This window comes from Balaenoptera borealis, assembly GCF_965194805.1.
Source record: "Balaenoptera borealis genome assembly, chromosome: 11".
Lineage (NCBI taxonomy): Eukaryota > Metazoa > Chordata > Mammalia > Artiodactyla > Balaenopteridae > Balaenoptera > Balaenoptera borealis.
The window spans coordinates 5,280,634-5,298,846 of NC_138868.1; the positions used below are offsets into that span (position 1 = coordinate 5,280,634).

The 18,213-nt window shown below is 60.5% G+C and overlaps 2 protein-coding genes across 2 annotated transcripts; both read left to right on the plus strand.

Moving 5' to 3' along the window:
- Window positions 1-1,304: 1,304 nt before the first annotated feature.
- ALDH3B2 (aldehyde dehydrogenase 3 family member B2) lies at window positions 1,305-8,699 on the plus strand. Its single transcript, XM_082340083.1, is given in 9 exon segments — window positions 1,305-1,528; window positions 1,917-2,334; window positions 2,655-2,675; window positions 2,678-2,739; window positions 2,841-2,922; window positions 3,190-3,576; window positions 4,280-4,446; window positions 5,037-5,136; window positions 5,373-8,699. Coding segments are annotated over 9 exon segments (1,716 nt in total). The 5' UTR covers window positions 1,305-1,366; the 3' UTR covers window positions 5,690-8,699.
- Window positions 8,700-10,321: 1,622 nt separating this feature from the next.
- Window positions 10,322-16,127, plus strand: ACY3 (aminoacylase 3; the record flags this gene model as incomplete). The annotated part of the gene is given in 7 exon segments (XM_082342200.1): window positions 10,322-10,354; window positions 11,140-11,351; window positions 12,083-12,107; window positions 12,176-12,384; window positions 12,882-13,197; window positions 14,880-14,882; window positions 14,886-16,127. Coding segments are annotated over 7 exon segments (1,059 nt in total). The 3' UTR covers window positions 15,147-16,127.
- Between the last annotated feature and the right edge of the window lie 2,086 nt (window positions 16,128-18,213).

Genomic DNA, 18,213 nt, shown 5'->3' on the forward strand with positions numbered 1-18,213 from the left:
GGGTGAGACAGGTGATGCTGGCACCGCAGGCAGAGCTCTGGGGCAGCCCTGGAACGGGAAGGCCTGAACGGGCTCCAGGCAACCCTGGACTGAGGGTGGGCGCTGCCAGTGGCCAGAGTTGGGCCCAAAGCAGCCCCAGCCAGGCCCAGCTCCTCCAGGATGCACTGGGGAGGAAACGGCCCCCTGCCCCTCTTGGCCCGGAGCCTGGGCCTAGGACTGACTTCCCTCTGCCCCTCTGCAATCTGGGGCAGGGGTCTAGGTGGGACCACCCCTGGGCCCGGCTGTGGGTGGGCACAGCTTTGGGCCCGTTCCAGCCCAAGACATGGTGGACAAGTCCTTACTGAACACCTACTGTGGGCCACGTCCTCCCCCAGGCCGTGGGATGGGGGGAGGGGATGAACAGTGCCGGGAATGAGGGCCTCACTGCCAGGCGGAGGGAGGTCGTCCTGCAGGTGTTGCCCAGGAACGTGCCCAGCCTCTGTTCCTATCTCCCCATACTCCTCAGCGTGGGTGGCCCCCTGAGCCGGGCACCAGTGCTTTCCCCGTCTTATGGCTCCTAAGAATAATAACGTCAGTGGCCAGGCCTGTGCTGCACACGCCCATGGAGGAGCACTGTCCCCACTTCCCAGATGAGGAGACTGAGGTCCAGAGAGGAGGAGGGGGAGGTGCCGACGGGGCCCCGGCCTGCAGGTGCCCAGGGGGACGTGGAGGCCCAGCTCACTCCACGGCCAGCGCTCTGAGGCAGAGGTCCTGGGCTCAGGCCTGTGGGATGCTGAGGACGACTCACGTCCACACACAGAGAAAGAGAGACAGAGAGACAGAGACACAGAGAGACAGACAGACAGACAGACAGAGACGTGGAGGCACAGGCAATGGTATGGTTTTGTGGCCCCAGCTGGGGTGCTCAGAGCGCTTTCTTGCTCAAGGTCCAGGCAGATCCCCCCCAGAGGCCCTGCTGGGCTCCTTCTTCCCACCCCCATGCCCCATCCCTCTCCACTCTCAGCCCCACTGGGGTTCCCTTGGGCGTCAGGCCAAAGCCCGGATGGGCTCCAGGCCGCAGTCAGCCGTGCCGCAGGCCTTCCCATGGACGCCCCGCCTGCTCCAGCACCCCCTCTGCCCCTTGCTTTGAGACCCTATTCCAGGACCACCTCCCAAGAGCACACTGAGCCGTCCCCATGCTCCAAGGACCTGTGGCACACCCCGCCTCAGTTTCCCCATCTGCCACCACGAAAGCTCTGTGGCCTCTGAGGCAAGGAACCCTCCGGGTCCCCATGGGGCTGCCCGTGGGCCCACGCAGATGTAGGCAGGGGCGGTGGAGGGCGCCTGGACGTGGGGTGCCCCGGCCCACACTGCCCCGCCCGGCAGGATGGACCCCTTCGCGGACACGCTGCAGCGGCTGCAGGAGGCCTTCGGCTCGGGGTGCACGTGGCCGGCCGAGTTCCGGGCTGCCCAGCTGAAGGGCCTGAGCCGCTTCCTGCAAGAGAACAAGCAGCTTCTGCAGGAGGCGCTGGCGCAGGACCTGCACAGGGTGGGTTGGGGGGAGGGGGCGGGAGCTGGCTGCGTCCCCAGTTCAGTCTTGTGTATTTAGCAGACCCTTCCCTGGCCTGCCGTGCGTGGCAGGCGCTCTGCATCAGCTCAGCAAAACTGCGAGGCAGGTTTGACTGCTGTCCCATGTCACTGATGGGGAAAGTGAGGCACGTGGGAGTTAAGTCACTTGCCCAAGGTCCCACAGCCAGGAAGTGGCAGAGCTGGGGTGGGACCCCAGGACCCACGCTCCTCACGGCAGTTCCCAGGGGTCCAGCTGTGCTGCCCCTGGAGATTGTCCCCATACCCACCCTGGGGACTCCTGGGGACCTCAAGCACTAGATTCCCTCCCCATCCCGCCCAGGTCTGACCCCCGAATCCCACCACCGCAGTCGGCCTTTGGCGGGGACATTTCAGAGCTCATCCTCTGCCAGAACGAGGTCGACCTGGCTCTCAAGAACCTGCACATGTGGATGAAGGACGAGCCAGTGGCCAAGAACACGGTGAGCCCGCGGGCCAGGCGGGGGCAACTCCAGGGCGGCTCGGCCCAGGCCCAGGGAGAGTCGCGGACTTTCTCGGGACCTCTGTCTCCCTGTGGGGACTCCACTGCACAGGCAGCCCGAGGACTCTGGGGGGGTGGGCTTTGGGGTGATGCTCGGTGGGGCCTCACTGTCCGTCCCACACCCCAGCTCCCGCAGCTGGACTCGGCCTTCCTCCGGAAGGAGCCCTTGGGCCTGGTGCTCATCACCGCCCCCTGGAACTACCCCCGGAACCTAACCCTGGTGCCCCTGGTGGGCGCCCTCGCGGCAGGTGAGAGAGAGCCTCCTCCTTCCTGCCCCCTGCCAGTGCCCCCAGCCTCGTGGCCTCACAGCCGCCCACAGAGCCAGGAAAGCGGGGCACCCGGTGGCTAAGATGGCCTGGTTCCCATCTGGCCCACCATCCCCAGGCTGTGTGGCCTTGGGGCCGGCACGGCACCTCTCTGAGCCATGTTCTTCACCTGAAGGTGGAGTGAGGCCGGCACCTGCCCTGCAGGTGTGAGGACTGAATGGAGACGGGGAGTGGCTACAACTGGCCCCCTCCTCTCCCCGCCCCGCCCTGCCCCACCCCCCTCTCCCCGCCCCGCCCCTCAGGAAACTGCACGCTGCTGAAGCCCTCGAGATCAGCAAGAGCACTGAGAAGGTCCTGGCCGTGGTGCTGCCCCCATACCTGGACCAGGTGAGGGTGGGCCTGCTCCTTCAGCACCTGCGTCCCACACCCGCACCCCTGCCGGTAGGAGCTCCTGCAGTGTCCCCTGAGCCGTCTGTCCCCCCTTGCAGAGCTGCTCTGCTGTGGTGCTGGGCGGGCCCGAGGAGACGGGGCAGCTGCTGGAGCACAAGTTCGACTACATCCTCTTCACGAGTGAGGGTGGCCCCGGCCAGTGTCCTGGGGGAGAGGGACATTGAGAACGGGATGGAGAAGGCCGTGGAAGGAGGAAGTGGTGGCCAGTGGGCTGGAGCATCCCAGGTGGCAATCAAGCCAGGCAGGCGGGCCTGGCACGGTGGGATCCTGGGGCAGCAGGGCAGGGGGCATAACCCAGTGGGTGAGCCAGGATGGGCTGGGAAGGTGGTGCCTGAACCATCTGGCCAAGGGCAGTTGAGGCTTGGAGGTCAACGCTCATGTCCCCAGGGAGCCCCCGAGTCGGCAAGATCGTCATGGCTGCTGCCGCCAAGCACCTGACGCCCGTCACGCTGGAGCTGGGGGGCAAGAACCCCTGCTACGTGGACGACAACTGCGACCCCCAGACCGTGGCCAACCGCGTGGCCTTCTTCCGCTATTTCAACTCCGGCCAGACCTGCGTGGCCCCCGACTATATCCTGTGCAGCCCCGAAATGCAGGCTCGACTGCTGCCCGCCCTGCAGAGTGCCATCACCCGTTTCTATGGCGAAGACCCCCAGAGCTCCCCAGACCTGGGCCGCATCGTCAGTGAGAAGAATTTCCAGCGGCTCCGGGGCCTGCTGAGCTGTGGCCGAGTGGCCATCGGGGGCCAGAGTGATGAAAGCGATCGCTACATCGGTGAGTCCCGCCCTCCCTGCCACTGTGCCCCACTCCCAGCCCACCCCAGCTATGGCCCCTCCACGCTGGGGGCCACAGCTGGGCCCCGAGTCTGGGCCCAGCCTCTAACCTGGGGCCCTGAGGCTCCCCGACCCCACTGCTAGAGCCCAGCCTGGTCCACGGCTCTGGTGCCACGATTCTGTGACACTAGTGTTCCGCCTTGCCGTGTCTGAGCCTGTGACCCCACAACTCGGCACTCTGGCCCAGGCTCTGGATTCTCCAAGCTCAGACCCCAGAGTTCTAGGGCTCAGGCTCCAAACTTCAGCCCCAAGCTCTGCTGCTCCAGGGGGCCATGACCCCAGGTCCTATGAGCCCACGGTTCCTGGTTCTGAACTTCAACAGCCCGTCCTGAGCATCCACTATGCTGTGAACAGAGCAGCCCCAGTCTCCTGGGCCGAACGGCTCAGAGGGTGGCGCTGCTCCCCAACAGGCTGGGACCTGGGACCTCGGGTCCGGTCACCCTCTGACTGTAAGACCAAGGCTGAGGGACTCTCTGGGCCCCACGGGCTCTGGTCAGGCTGGGGAGCCCCTCAAGGTCACTTCCTGGGGGCTGTGGGGAGATCACCTTCCCCAGAACGTCCCTGAGCCTGGAGCCCTGGGTCCCTGGGCCCTGCCTGCCCGAGGCCCCACCCCTAGGGTCGAGCCGTGCCCTGTGCCCGGGCAGCTCCCACGGTGCTGGTGGACGTGCAGGAGATGGAGCCGGTGATGCGGGAGGAGATCTTCGGGCCCATCCTGCCCATCATGAACGTGAGGAGCCTGGACGAGGCCATCGACTTCATCAACCGTCGGGAGAAGCCCCTGGCCCTGTACACCTTCTCCAACAGCAACCAGGTGGGGCTGGACAGAGGTGGGGGCAGCAGAGGGGCCCAAAAGAGTGAGACTGGTCACCTCCCCTTTCCCGGCCCACTTGTGAGGGTTAGGGCAGCAGGTGCCTCCAGTGTGACTATAATCCAGGCCACTGGACAACGGCTCCCTGCACGCAGGTGCCTGGCAGAGACGGGGAGCAGCGTCAAGAAGCTGCCAACACGTGGCTGGCTAACTGTCTGCCCTGGCGCCGGGGTAGCTCCCGTCCGGACAAGGAGGTGCTCCTTCTATCTGGCCTGCCCCGGGGCAGCCCTCTTTTCCTCAATCGTGCAAAAGTTCTGTATGGGCGAGCAGAGCCCCTGAAGGGGGATGGGGCAGAGCAAAGGTGGGGCCCGGCAGGCAGGGCCAGGCTGGCCGCCATGAGGCCTGTGCACTGCAGCTGCTTGTGACCCTCGCTGCCGCTTCTCAGGGCCACGGACTCGCCTCTGTGAGCTCAGAGGGGCGACACTCACTCAGTAGAGGATGGAGACAGGGGAGGCTCCTCTGCTCCCTGTGGAATGACGAGCCTACCCCCCACCCACCCCCACCCCTGCCCCCCGCCTCCCTCCTCCCACCAGGTAGTGAACCAGGTGCTGCACCAGATCAGCAGCGGCCCCTTTGGAGGCAAGGAGGGCTTCATCTACCTGACTCTGCCGTCCCTGCCACTAGGGGGAGTTGGTGAGCCCTGCCCTCCTTCACCCTCCAGCCCCAACTCCCAGGGAAGCTCGGGTTGGCACCCCAGACCCAGGAAGGCCCAGTTTTGCCTTCCCTCACTGTTGATCCAGGCCCCAGGCCTCTCAAGGCCTCAGTTTCCTTATCTGCAAAATGGCTCTTAGAATGGCCTGGCTTTCCCTGAGCTCCCTGCTGGGTGGTGGGCTGCTGCTGAGCGGGCCCTCACTTCCGTGCCCATGCAGACAACAGCGGAATGGGCAGTTACCACGGCAAGTTCTCCTTCGACACCTTCTCCCACCACCGCGCCTGCCTGCTCTCCCCCTCGGGCCTGGAGGAGCTCAAGGACATCTGCTACCCGCCCTTTTCTGCCTGCAAACAGAAGTTGCTCAGCTGGGCCTTGGGCAACCAGCACTGCATCCTTCTGGGAGCACCCTGTCCATCTCCAGGGCCCCATCCCCACGACCCCCTTGCCCTGCTGCTGCCCAGGTGCTCAGTGGCCCCCCAAAGGCAGGTGTCCTGTCCAGTAACACAAAGGTCCTGCTCCTGGGGCTTTGTCTGAACAGACCCCTGGCTGGGCAGGACCTCTGGGACACTGGTCCAGCCCCTTTCAGGGCCAAAGTCCCCTCTGCAGCCTCCTGACAGATTTGTTGACCCTCTGCTTGAACATATCTGGTGACAGAGAACTCACCCCCAAGGTGGGGCAGCTCTGGTGGTTAGAAAAGACTCCCTCACGTCAGATCTATAAATAAGCTCCCAAAATACAGAGTGATTTCTAACAGCTCCAGTCACACCTGGTTTGGGGAGCTGGGTTTGTCTGACCTGAAGTGATCTGATCTTGAACTCAGATCTGGCCAGTCGGTGGTGTCGGCCTGAAGTGCGTTATTTACAAGGACGCTGATGGTGTGTGTGGAATCTATAGGAAGGAGTGCAATGGTTGATTAGTGATGTCTGCTATGGGCACAGGAGGGGGTTGTGCACATGCTGGCCACATCCATCATTCCTGCTCTAATCTCCCAGAAGGAGGTCAGGGCGGGCAGAATCTAAATCTGGTCTCTTCATCTGACACATGGGAAAACAGATTTAGAGCCAGGATAGGGCTGAACTGAGTTTATACGGTAAAGCAGGGCAGAGCTGAGTGACAGTGGGATTTATGGTCTCGTGGCCCTCATCTGGCTCACACAGAACCCTACCCATCCCTGCAGTAGCTCCGTCACCTAGAAAGCTCGGGTTTGCGTCAGTCCATGGCCATATTGTTACTGAGTGCCTTTGGGCATGTCCCTTAACTTCTCTGAGCCTTATCTTGTAGAATGGGGTTCCCACCTACCTCTTACAGTTGGTGTGAGTGTTAAATGGGATCATATGTGTCTGGGGCCCAGGGGCCCCCACCCCGGACATAGTAGAGTCCAGACTCTGATGTACGTTAAGCCAGCATTGGGCAGAGGCCGTGGCTGCAGAGGTGCCCCTGGCCACACACCTCCCAGTGCTTCCCAGGGCTCTGTCACAGTCACAGGTTCTGTGACAGCAGCCTCTGCTTGTCCAGCAATCATGGCATGCTGCTGTCCCAAGGCTTGGGGGTGGTCCCAGGCTCCCTTAGGGCTCAGAGGTCAGCTTCAGCCATAGATGCTGGTTCCACTCTGGGAACAGGCCACAGTCCCGAGTGGGTCATTAAGAAAAACAACAATATGGGGTGAGTCCTCCTCCCACCCCCACCCCAGGACACTAGGCCAGCAAGAAGGAGTGAGCAGGGTGGTCCTGGGGGGCATAAAGGAGCACCTGATATGAGGGCGCTGTGAAAGGCTGACAGGAGGGGGTGAGCAGAGGCCAAAGGGGGACTCAGAGCCTGGTCAGGATGGTAGAGGGTCAGGCAGGGGCTCCAAAGCCACTGGACAGGGCGTTCCCTGGCGGTCCAGTGGTTAAGACTCCGTGCTTCCACTGCAAGGGGCGTGGGTTTGATCCCTGGTTGGGGAACTAAGATTCCGCATGTCGCGGCGTGGCCAAAAACAACAACAGCAGCAACAAAAAAAAACAAAGCCACTGGACAGTGGCCCTTGGGTGTGGCTCCCAAGTCACGTGGCTCTCCTGAGCCAAGACTTACAATTTTGTGGGATGGTTCAGGTTCTGACCCCTCTCTGGGCCTCAGTTTCCTCAACTGCAGTGAAGAAGTTGGACCTTTGGATACTCACGATGCCTCTGCCCTCCATCAGGCCAGGGTCTGCCGTGCATGTGTCCGTTCTCCAAGCTTGCACCTGCCTCTTTGCTCCCTCACTCCTCACAGCTGCCCGGACCCAGGAGGGAGCCTCATTCCCATTTCACAGGCAGGAGCCAAGGCCCAGAGAGGGCACTGACTCCCCAAGTCACACAGCTTGTCAGGGAGGGGTGTCAGAGCCAGTGGGGGCTGGGGGCCCCCTCTACTTCCTGGGGCTCAGAGGTGTGACTCAGCAGGCCCACCTCCAGACTGTTCTCACTGCTATGGCTTGCACACATGTTGATACACGCAACACAGACGTGAATACACAGATCCTCAGACACACAGACACCAGTGTACACACGCACGAGCTTGCACACTTAGTTGGGATTGGGGGCTGCTGTTCCTGGGAGCTCTTGCCCTGGCTCCCAGATGCCCTTCCATTCTATAAACACTTTCTGAGGGTGTGGAGAAAAGGGGAGCCTCCTATACTTTTTGTGGGAATATAAATCAGTGCAGCCACTATGGAGAACAGTATGGAGATTACTTAAAGAAACTAAAAATAGAGTTACCATATGATGTAGCAATCCCACTCCTGGGCATATATCTGGAGAAAACTTTAATTCAAACAAATATATGCACCCCAATGTTCGTAGTGGTATTATTTACAATAGTCAAGACACGGAAGCAACCTAAATGTCCCATGACAGATGAATGGATAAGGAATGTACAATGTACAATGGAATATTACTCAGCCATAAAAAGAATGAAATAATGCCATTTGCAGCAACATGGATGGACCTAGAGATTATCACACGAAGTGAAGTAAGTCAGAGAAAGACAAATATTATATGATATCACTTATGCGTGGAATCTAAAAATTAGTACAAATGAACTTACTTACAAAACAGAAGCAGATTCACAGACATAGAAAACAAATTTATGGGACTTCCCTGGTGGTCCAGTGGTTAAGACTCTGTGCTCCCAATGCAGAGGGCCCAGGTTCGATCCCTGGTTGGGAAACTAAATCTTGCATGCATGCTGCAACTAAGAGTTCTCATGCCGCAACTAAGACCCGGCACAGCCTAAATAAATAAATAAATTTAAAACAAAAACTAAAAAAACACACAACTTTATGGTCACCAAAGAGGAAGTGGGGGAGGGATAAATTAGGAGTATGGGATTAACATATACATACTACCATACATAAAATAAAAAACAAGGTCCTATTGTATAGCACAGGGAACTATATTGAATATCTTGTAATAACCTATAATGAAGAATTAATTTAAAAAATTAAAAGAATTTTAAAAAGAATATATATATATAACACAATATTGTAAATCAACTATACTTCAATTTAAAAAATAAATAAATTTAAAAATATATATATATATATATATATACCTTCTAAGACGGGGACGCTGGACCCCAGCCAGGGGAAGTGAAACTTTCCAGGACCCCCTAAGGCTGTCCTCCCCAGAGCTGGGGGCCCACGACCTCCGGGCAGGAAGCATTCTGGTCTCCAGCAACCCCCCAAATAGCCAGGGCTGCTGCTCAGGCCCTTCCTTCCTTCCCAAGAGGCCCAGCACCGAGAGAATCAGCAGAACCCCGGCAGCCTGGGCGGGCCTCTCAAAGACTGCGGCTTCTGCCTTAGAAAGCGGGGCCTCGAGGTCCCCACCCTGAGCGAAGCGGGGAGCAGGGACCCGGAGGGAGGCAGACACCCCACTGACTCGCTCCGCCACCACTGGCCAGGGGGTCGGCCGAGTCGCTCAACCTCCCAGAGCCCAGGTCCAGCCCCACGAACAGAGCGAATTATAGCTGCCTTCCTTGCGGCCACCAGGGCCATCGCCCATGAAAATTCAGTGACCCCACCCCCCCAGCTACCCTACTGAGGTACCAGCAGGCCTGACAGGTCCCACAGCTCCACCTATGGGGGTGAGCAGGAGAGCAGGAGAGTGCGGGGTGAGCCCAGCCCTTGCGTCTGATCTGAGCAGCTGCAAAGAGGGCTGGCCTGGAGGGAGCCCCAGCTGCTGGGCCTGGTTCTGGAGCAGGGCTGACACCTCCTGGGAGGACTCAGCCTGGTCGTGAAGAAGGCCTGGGACCAGGCGCCTGGGGGAGGCCCAGCTTCAGGGCCCCAGTGCTGGCACACAGTAGGCACTGGTGACCTAACGGTCACTGCCCAGCAGTGCCTCTCTCCTCAGGGACCACTGGACCGCCCTTGGCTCCTGGGGAAAGGACAGGACTTGGGGCCACGTGCAGGGGACTTTTAGTCTTCATCCTTTCCCCCTTGTCCCTTGAGAGCAGCAAGAGGAGAGTGGGCTCAGATTGGACCCCCCCACCCCCAGGTTCCAATTCCAGTTCTGCCTCTAGTGCCCTGGGTACCCTTGGGCATCCTGTCTGAGCCTCAGTTTCCACATCTATAAAATGGATCTGAGGGTCATTTCCAAAACAAAGCAAGTTGAATCATTTGAGTCATACCTGTCCCTGAAAACGATCAAAAACAATGAAATATTTTGAAATTGTTTAAAGCATCAAAGAGCTGTAAAGCTGGGACCCCACAGCTCATAGTCCTTTAGGGTAAAGGGTGACCCAGGAGTGACCCTAGCCCTCTGAGGGCTGCAGGGACAGAAGCATGTTGCGGAAGGGATAGAGGGAGGGGGATATTCCTCATCTGGGTGGCCACCAAGGTACCGCCTCAACAGGCAACTTGTAGCGGCCTGGCCTGGTGGTGGCCCATGGCTCAGCCAGTGGTGGATTCCAGGCCTGCCCTCCCTTGGCTGGACACCTGGGCAATGAACGGCCTGCACTTGGCAGCCCTCCAGGGCTCTCTCTGGGGGAGTAGTCTTCATCCCAGGCTTTAAAGAGTCCTTGCAAGCAATTTCCCAAAGCCTTGTGCAGCTCCCCAGCAGGAGCTCCAGCTGGCCCCAGGAGGCGGGGACGTTGAGATTCCCAGAGGAGGGACCAAGGGCAAGGGCAGGGGCCTGGCCGCAGGACCTGGACTCAATGGACCATGGCAGCAGCAAGCAACAGTGTGAGGTAGAGGCAGGCAGGGAGACTACGGACCTCTGGGTGTACCTCAGCCCATCACCCACTCCTGCCCCCTGCCCTCCACCAACTCAGCACAGACACTTCCTGCCCAGGGATCTCCTGGCCCGTAAATACCCATCGTTCCAGGAGGTGCACACCCCAGCCCTGGTGGCCCAGGAAGCTGAGACCTGCATTGACAGGTAACCACCCCTTCCCTAAGGCCCCTGCACCAGCTCAGAGGAGCATGGGGGAGGCGCAGGAAGGAGCAGGAGTCGCCTGGAACCCGACACTCCACAGCCAGCTCCTGTGACACCGTCCCCTTCCCGTGCTGGGCCCGGTTTCCCCATCTGTAAAATGGGAGCACAGCCCTCTTGCTATAGGGAGTGTGCCTTGGTGAATCCATCTTCCCAAGTCTGGGCCCCTTTTCTCAACTTGGGAGAAAGAAACTCCTTCTCTCCAAAGGGAGCAGAGAAATGATCTCCTCAGAGGAAGGCAGGGGAGGGCAATGCTTACCCTCGAGGGAAGGGTGCCAAGGGAGGGACTGCAGGCACCAGGAGGGACCAACCTGGGCCACTGGAGGTGCAGGTGGGACACCGCTGAGCTAACGTCCAGCCACGGCTTTGGACAAGCAACCGCCCCGCCTGGCTTGGGCTCCTCAGGCCTCAGGGAGCTCACCACCACCAGCCCAGCGCTAAGCACTGGGGGTTGTGCTGGTGCCAGGGTTGCCTAAGCAGGTCCACCCACCAGGTGCGCCACCCCACACGGCGATGTGCTGGCTGCTGGTGCCCTGAGAGGCCCTGCACCACGTGGCAGTGACCAGGGCCACTCACAGCAATGAGACAGCTAGCGCCTACCTGGCCCGGCACTGGCTGCGGGTCCCAGGGGAGGTGCAGAGACTCAGCTTCTCCACCGTGCCTGTGCTGCTGGCCAGCCCGGTGGCCTCAGCCGCCTGCTGCCGCTACGTGGGCCATGACCTCAGTCATGCCTTCACCGGGTCCTTCCTCAGGTGAGCCTCCTGCCCCGCTGCTGTAGGGCCCCCACCTGCTAAGCTGGTCCAGTCCCTCCACCCGGCAGGAGGCACCCTTCTGCCTGTGATGCCCATTCCCCCCTTTTCAGTTTAGAGAAATTCAGATTGATGTCACCTCCTCCAGGAAGCCCTTCCTGATCCCAGGCTGAGACGGGGCCTCTTCTGGGTTCCCCAGACCCCGGGCTTGCCTCACATCAGCACCCCACAGGCTGCGTTTAAGCAACCACTGTTTATACCTTCCTTCAGTGGATACTGGCCGAGCCCCATCTCTGAGCCCCATCTCAGGCCAGCTCTGCTGAGAGAATGGGGAATAGGACTGAGGCGCTGTCCTCAGCTTACTGAGGACAGAGAAAGGACAGAGACAGAGAAAGGACTCAACGACCACAAACCAGGAGGCTAAATGCAGGTGTGGGGGCTACACGAAGCATCTAACTTGGTCAAGGGCAGTCAGGGAAGGCTTCCAGAAGGAGGCGGGATCTCATCCAAGCCCCAAAGGGTGAGTATAAGTTAACCGGGTGGAGAGGAGAGAAGGAGTTCCAGGGAAGGGCCCAGCAGGTACGAGGCCTGAAGGCAAGACCAGCACAGTGCTTGGAGGTGTGGCCGCCGTGAGAGCTGATGAGGCAGGTGGGCAGGGCCAGGCCGAGGGTTTGGGGCCGTGAGAGGGGGCAGGCATCCACATGAGCCCTTGAGCTGCTCTGTCCCTCCTGCAGGGTCTCAGGGGCTTCACTCCTGTCGGCACAAGGCTGCCCTCCCCCGCACCACCCACACACTCTGACCCTCTGATCTCTGACTGAGACTGTCAGGGGCTGACACTACATTTTCGCCCCTCAAATGCCAGGGCCAACCCAGATGACCCACACGAGTTGTCAAGGGCCAGATATCTGAACCACCTGCTGGGGCCCAAGGCCTCGGGCTGGCCTTCTACTTATCCCAGACCTTCACAACACCACGGCCTCACCTGGAAGGCACCTACAACGTTTATGCCATGTACCTTTGCCACCACCTACAGGTGGCCCTAGCCTTCCAGAGTACACAGGAGGGGAGGGAGAGAAGGGGACAGAGGCCCTGACCGGCCACCTCTTCTGGGCTTCAGTCCCCGGGGCCTGCGGTGCTCCGGACCCTGTGGTCCCTCTCTCCCCTCCCCACAGGAGGGCACAGGGAGGCGAGTGCTCCCTCCAGGCTCTCCCCCCTCACCCCACTCCCGCCTCATCTTCCACCCCCGAGCAGCCTGGGGCCCTGACCCGCCCCCCCCAACCCCCGGCTGCAGAGCCCTGAGCTCCCGGCCGGTCATCCCGCACCAGTGGCGGGGGGAGGAGAGTCAGGGCGAGCACACTGCGAACAAGAAGGGAAAGGGTAGGTGGTGACCTCAGAAGTGGACGGGCCCTGGAAGGGCGGGGCCAGACGATGGGCGGGGGCGGGGCCTGAGGTCTGGAGCGCCCCCTCTTCTCGGGCGTGGCCTGACCCCTCCCTTCTCGGTCCTCAGCCCTGGAGCTGCGCCCCGGCCTCAAGGGTGCTGCGGGCCAACCTTTTCACCAGGATGAGGGTCCTGGTGGCCGCAGCTATAGACTTCATCGAGCTGTTCAAGAGACCCCCGGGGTCTTGCTGGGAAACTAAGGCGCAGAGAGGAGAGGGCCTTGCCCCGGCGGGACCAAGGAACCAGGCTCCCCACCGCCCACTCGGCCCTGGGCCTGGAGGGAGGGACGGGCTCACAGACCCAGCCTCCTGCACAGGCATGGAGATGGAGGCATACGGAACCGTGAGCAGCGTGGACTTCCCACGCACCGAGGCCGGGGACCTGGCCGGCACCGTGCACCCTCAGCTGCGGGTGTGTGAGACTCCAGGGTCACAGCCTTGGGGTGTCAGGGGAGCCTGAGGCCCAGAGGGAGGGATCACAGGTGCCTCCCACAGGGTGGGTCATCAGCACCTCAGAATCAGGAGCAGGACAGGAGGCTGGGCCCCCCATGCCGGCCCCTACTGCCCCCCGGGGAACCCCACACGCAGGCCTGGCACTCGGGGCCACAGTGATCCTCACAGCGCCTGCGGAGAGCAGGGGGGGCTCCTCAACAGCCTGGACACGCCTCCCTTGCCTCCGAAGGCAGAGGAAGGGAGGGGATGTGGAGCAGGCAGGACCCAATTCACCTGCTTAGAGGTGCAAATACAGAACCCTCTCTTTAATTAAACCCTTCCAATTAATTCCGCGAGCATCCCTCTGCACGTTAGCAGGGAGTCCAGCATCTCCATCTCCAGGCCTCCCTTTCCTCGTTGTCACAGGAATGGGGTAATCCTGCTTCTACACCTAGCGAAAAAGGAGGTGGGGAAGAATGGGCAGCCCACCAGCTGCTGCTCTACTTGCTGCCACATGGGGTCGCTGTTGAGCAGTGCCCATGCCCTCCAGTGGCCTTTTATGTCCTGCAGTCCCAGGCGGCAGGGTCCTAGCCTGCTTAGTACCTGTTCCCCAAGCCCCCCAACTGGCCTTCAGAGGTGGGAGGAGCTTCAGAGAGAGCCACCTGCTCTGTTGGCACCGGCCCTCCCCCACCCACCGCAAAGCCCTGCTCCTGAGCCCGGTGACCATCCAGAGCCCCCTCCTTCATAATGAGTCTTTGTGGGCCAGCAGGGTTCTCTCCTGCCAGAGCTGACCAGGTAATGCTGAACCTCTGCAAGGATAGGGTTCCAGCTCAGGGGCCTTGCTTCGTCAGCCCTGCCCATCCCTGAGAGGGGCAGCTGTGGTCTGGCTCCCAAGGCAGAACCCCAGCCGAGGGCACAGCAAAGCATGGGCACAAAAGAAAGATAAATATTAGGAAGAATTTGACATTTCAAAAATGTGGTCCTTTTAAAAGGACCAAATAACAACGGTAGGAAAAAATCAGAACTTGGCTGGACTTTTTTGCTCTTATTACAGCTTCATGTTTTATTTTGAGGTGTTATTTTACTTGTAACAGCATTATGGTGGAGGGGGCACCATCCTTTCAGTGTTTAGGGCTAGAGGCCCATCTTCCTTGTGGATGCTGAATAATAGTCATTTTGAGTGATTTCTCCCACAATTTAAAAATTTATTTAATAAACTTTTATATTATATTCACTATGTGTCAGGCACTGTCTTAAGCACTATTAGCTGTTTAATTTAGACTTCAGGATAATAGGAGGAGATAGAATAATCCCTATTTTACAGATGGGGAAGCTGAGGAACAGAGAGGTTAAGTAACTTGCTCAAGGTCACACAGCTAGCAAGGCTTTGAACACAGCCTTCACTATCTGTGCCCGTAACCACTGGGGTACACTTCCACAATGACAAGCGTCTTTCTAAGGTGACCTGTGTCTCCATTTCTAGACACAGAGCCAGTTGGCATCTCAGCAGACACCCTGTTGCATTGATCGAGGAAGTGAAGGAGCAAGTGGGCAGGGCCATAAGTGAGGGGCATCTCTTAGGCAGTCCCTGCTGGGGTCGTTCGCACTGGGGCCAGGGCAGAGGTCGGCCCCAGCAACCTTGGCCCTTGGCTCTTCTCCCAGGACTGAGACTTCGAGCCACTGCGGCCTGGCGCACCCATCTTCCAGATATTCAGCGGTGAGGACGTGCTCTGTGAGGGGGAGTCCGCCATGGACCCTGTGTTCATCAACGAGGTTGCCTACTATGAGGAGGGCATTGCCTTCCTCCAGACTGAGAAGCTCACGTTCTCCGTGCCTGCCCTGCCCGCACTGGCCTCCACCCCGCCAGGGTCCCTAATCCAGGCCACACCTGCCTGGCCTCAGCCCGCCCTTCTGAACAGTGGGTCCTGAGGCACAATCTCGAGCCCAGGGTCCCCCTTTTGCCACCCACTGTGTACCATGTTTCTTGCCATATCCCCACACCTCCCTGCCTCAGTTTCCCATTCTATAAAATAGAAGATGTCCAGGGGTCCATAGTTCACGTCCTCTCACCTGCATGGCCCCTCTCTGTGACCTCAGGATCTGGGGCAGGTCTGGCTCAGGGTGCTTTTGGACATTCTGTGTGTACTGGGGCCAGGGGTGTCTGTCTCTGTGCCCACGCTTTTTCATCAGTGCCCAGGGGGAAGATCCCATAGTGTGTGTGTGTGTGTGTGTGTGTGTGTGTGTGTGTGTGTGTGTGTTGGGGGAGGACTTGGAGAAATACTGTCCTGGGGCCAGCAGAGGGGCTTCCAGAGGAGGCCATGACCCAGAGGAGGGCTCCAACCCCTCTGCTTTCCCAGGGCCAGAAGGTCGATCTCTGTGTGCCCGTGTGTGTGTGTGTCCAGGCGTGTGCCTGCCCCAAGTGCTCCGTGGTTGTGTGTGTGTGTGTGTCTGCACACACATGTGTTTCTGAGAGCCTCAGTATCTTGGGCATTCTTCCGGAGGGATCCATATGTGGCTGATGGCACAGCCCAGATGTGCATTTCCAGGTATGTAATGAGCTCAGGGCTCATGGGGGCTCAGGGGGCATCAAGGCTGGGGAAGGGGTGCAGCTCGACAAGGCTCTCCCCACCCAGGACAGCCGTCCAGGCACAGGGATGCAGGGAGGAGGTGCAGGTAGGGCAGGCGGAAGTCTGCACCACCCAGGACAAGAAGTCAGCGTCGGGGAGGGAGCGGGCACAGGGTCTGCGGCGGGGTCCCCTCAGTCCTGCCCAGACACTCTCTGCACGGTGTCCGCAGCAGGGCTGAACTGGATGGGGCGGGATGGGGCCTGGACACAGCCTCACCCTTTCCATGCTCCACCCCCCGGGCCCGCACCCCACCCCACCCCTGTGTTGAGAGCATCGCTCCTGCCTGACGGTGGGGCTGGTGGAGCCCAGAGCTCCGTCCTCTCCAGGTATCACTCCCTGGCCCCTCTACACCCCTGCCGCCTGGCCCATCCATCTTCCCGCGGGCACAGCTGCCACGCTGACTTCTGCTATTGAGCAGCGAGATGAGAAGGTGTGAAGGATATGGGGGCACCAGGGACAGGCTGGCAGGCAAGATGGATGAGGGGGCAGGGGGCCAGCAGGCGCCTCCGGCAGGAAGGGCAGACTGGCCGGGGAGGAGGCTGTAAAGGGAAGCGTGCCTGTGTGCATGGTGTGTATGTGTTTGTGTGCGTGTGTGTAAGAGGAGCTTGTGCACATGTGCACAGGAGTGGTGGCAGGTCATCAGGTCTTGAGTTCGTTTATGCATTTGGGCTGACATGTGAGTGTGCCCACGTACGCATGAGCATGTGTGTGTGTGGGGGGGTGTCCCATCACACAGACCAAAGGCGTGTGCAAGCACACACACACATCAGGAGCCAGTAGAACCCCGGGGCCCTGGGAGTCCGGGCTGAGGGGGAGCCACTAGGACTGGTGCAGATCCCCCAAACCCCTCCATCACCTGCCTATTTCTCACCTGCCCCACTGTGCATCTTGGGACAGGGTCGCACCTGGGAGCCGCTGGTACCCTCCATCACAGGCGCAGAGAACTCTCCCCCATCTTGCCCAGCAGCAGACCCCAGTGCTGGTGCAGCCTTCCTCCCAAAGCTGGCCGTGGGTCTATGCCAGGGGTCGGCCCATGCTCTCCCCGAGGGCTTGCTCCCAGCCTGGCAGGCAGCGACCGGGGGCACAGGGGGTGGAAGCAGCAGGCCTCCCTGAGCTGAAGGGAGGAGAGGTCTGCCCCTGACATGCGACATGTGGCTCTGGGAGGGGCCAGGGTGTCACACTCGAGAGCAGCAGACCCTCTCTGGCCCCTGTTAAGTATGGCCTCTGCCAACCTCTTGTTCCCATGCCAGACTCTGGAGGAGGTGTGGGGGTCCAGCCGCCTTTGGGGACCCCAGTCGAGCATGCCCAGCTCGGTGTGCTCTCACCTAGTGCCCCGGCCTGGGGGCTAGCCTGCGATGCTCCCTCCTGGAGTGGGCTAACCGGGGTCTAGCCCGATGACCCTCCTCGCACCACATGGCAGACACCAGCTTCGGGGAACCCCCCTCCTCTGCCTTCCTGACTGGAGATCTGTGTGTTCCCTGAATGCCCAGCCCCAGACGGGCAGGGGCCACCTGGGGAGGGTGTCTGGTCAGGACATGCCCCAGAGGCCTCTGACCTGGGCCAGCGTCCCCCCCTGTGGGGACTGTGTAGGCACCGTCAACCAGGATGGGGACAGCTTACTGCCCCCCAGGCTGGGCCAGCCCATCCCAGGCAGAAGGGATTATGCACTTAGTTCATTTGGGGAAACTGAGGCACGGGGATGTCAGGGTCCTGCCAGCGTTGCATAGCTCATCGCGCCGAGCAGTCAGGAGGACCTGGCTTCCTGCCATCCCCAGTCCTGGGGCTCTGCCTCTGCTAGTACTTGCGGCTGCTGCCCCCTTGCCTTTCCTGCTCAAGCTCCCTGGTGATTCCACACCAGCAGCCCCAGGTCAGGTGTCTGGGTCCTCGGGAGAGAGCTTCGCCTCTGCCATTCAGCCCTCCATGCTCCTGCCACCACCGCAGCCCCCTGACCTCCCCGAGGCCCTGTCAGCCCCGGCCCCTCCAGTCAACCAAGCGTGGCCCCCTGCAGATCACCCAGCCTGTCCTCGAGATGGGCCCCTGCCCTGCGTCTGGGCCCATTGATCGGGAATGGCTGGGGGGCTCCTAGCTGGGGAAGGGAGGAAGCCGGGAGGGGGGACCGGGAGAGGGAGAGGAGGCTTTGCCACGTCAGAGCCTTCCCACCTGCCCTCCTCCCACACGGCATCGCACCTGGAGCTGGACGAGCCCATCCAGGGGCCTTGTGCAGTCCAGTGAGAGGGCGGCTTGGAGAAGGGGAGCTGCACACCCCAGAGCCAGGGTCCTGCCTGCAGAGACCAGGTGCCTGGCTTCGGTGGAGAACCAAGACCTGGGCGATTGAGGAGGGAAGGACAGTCCTGCCAGGAGACTGGGGA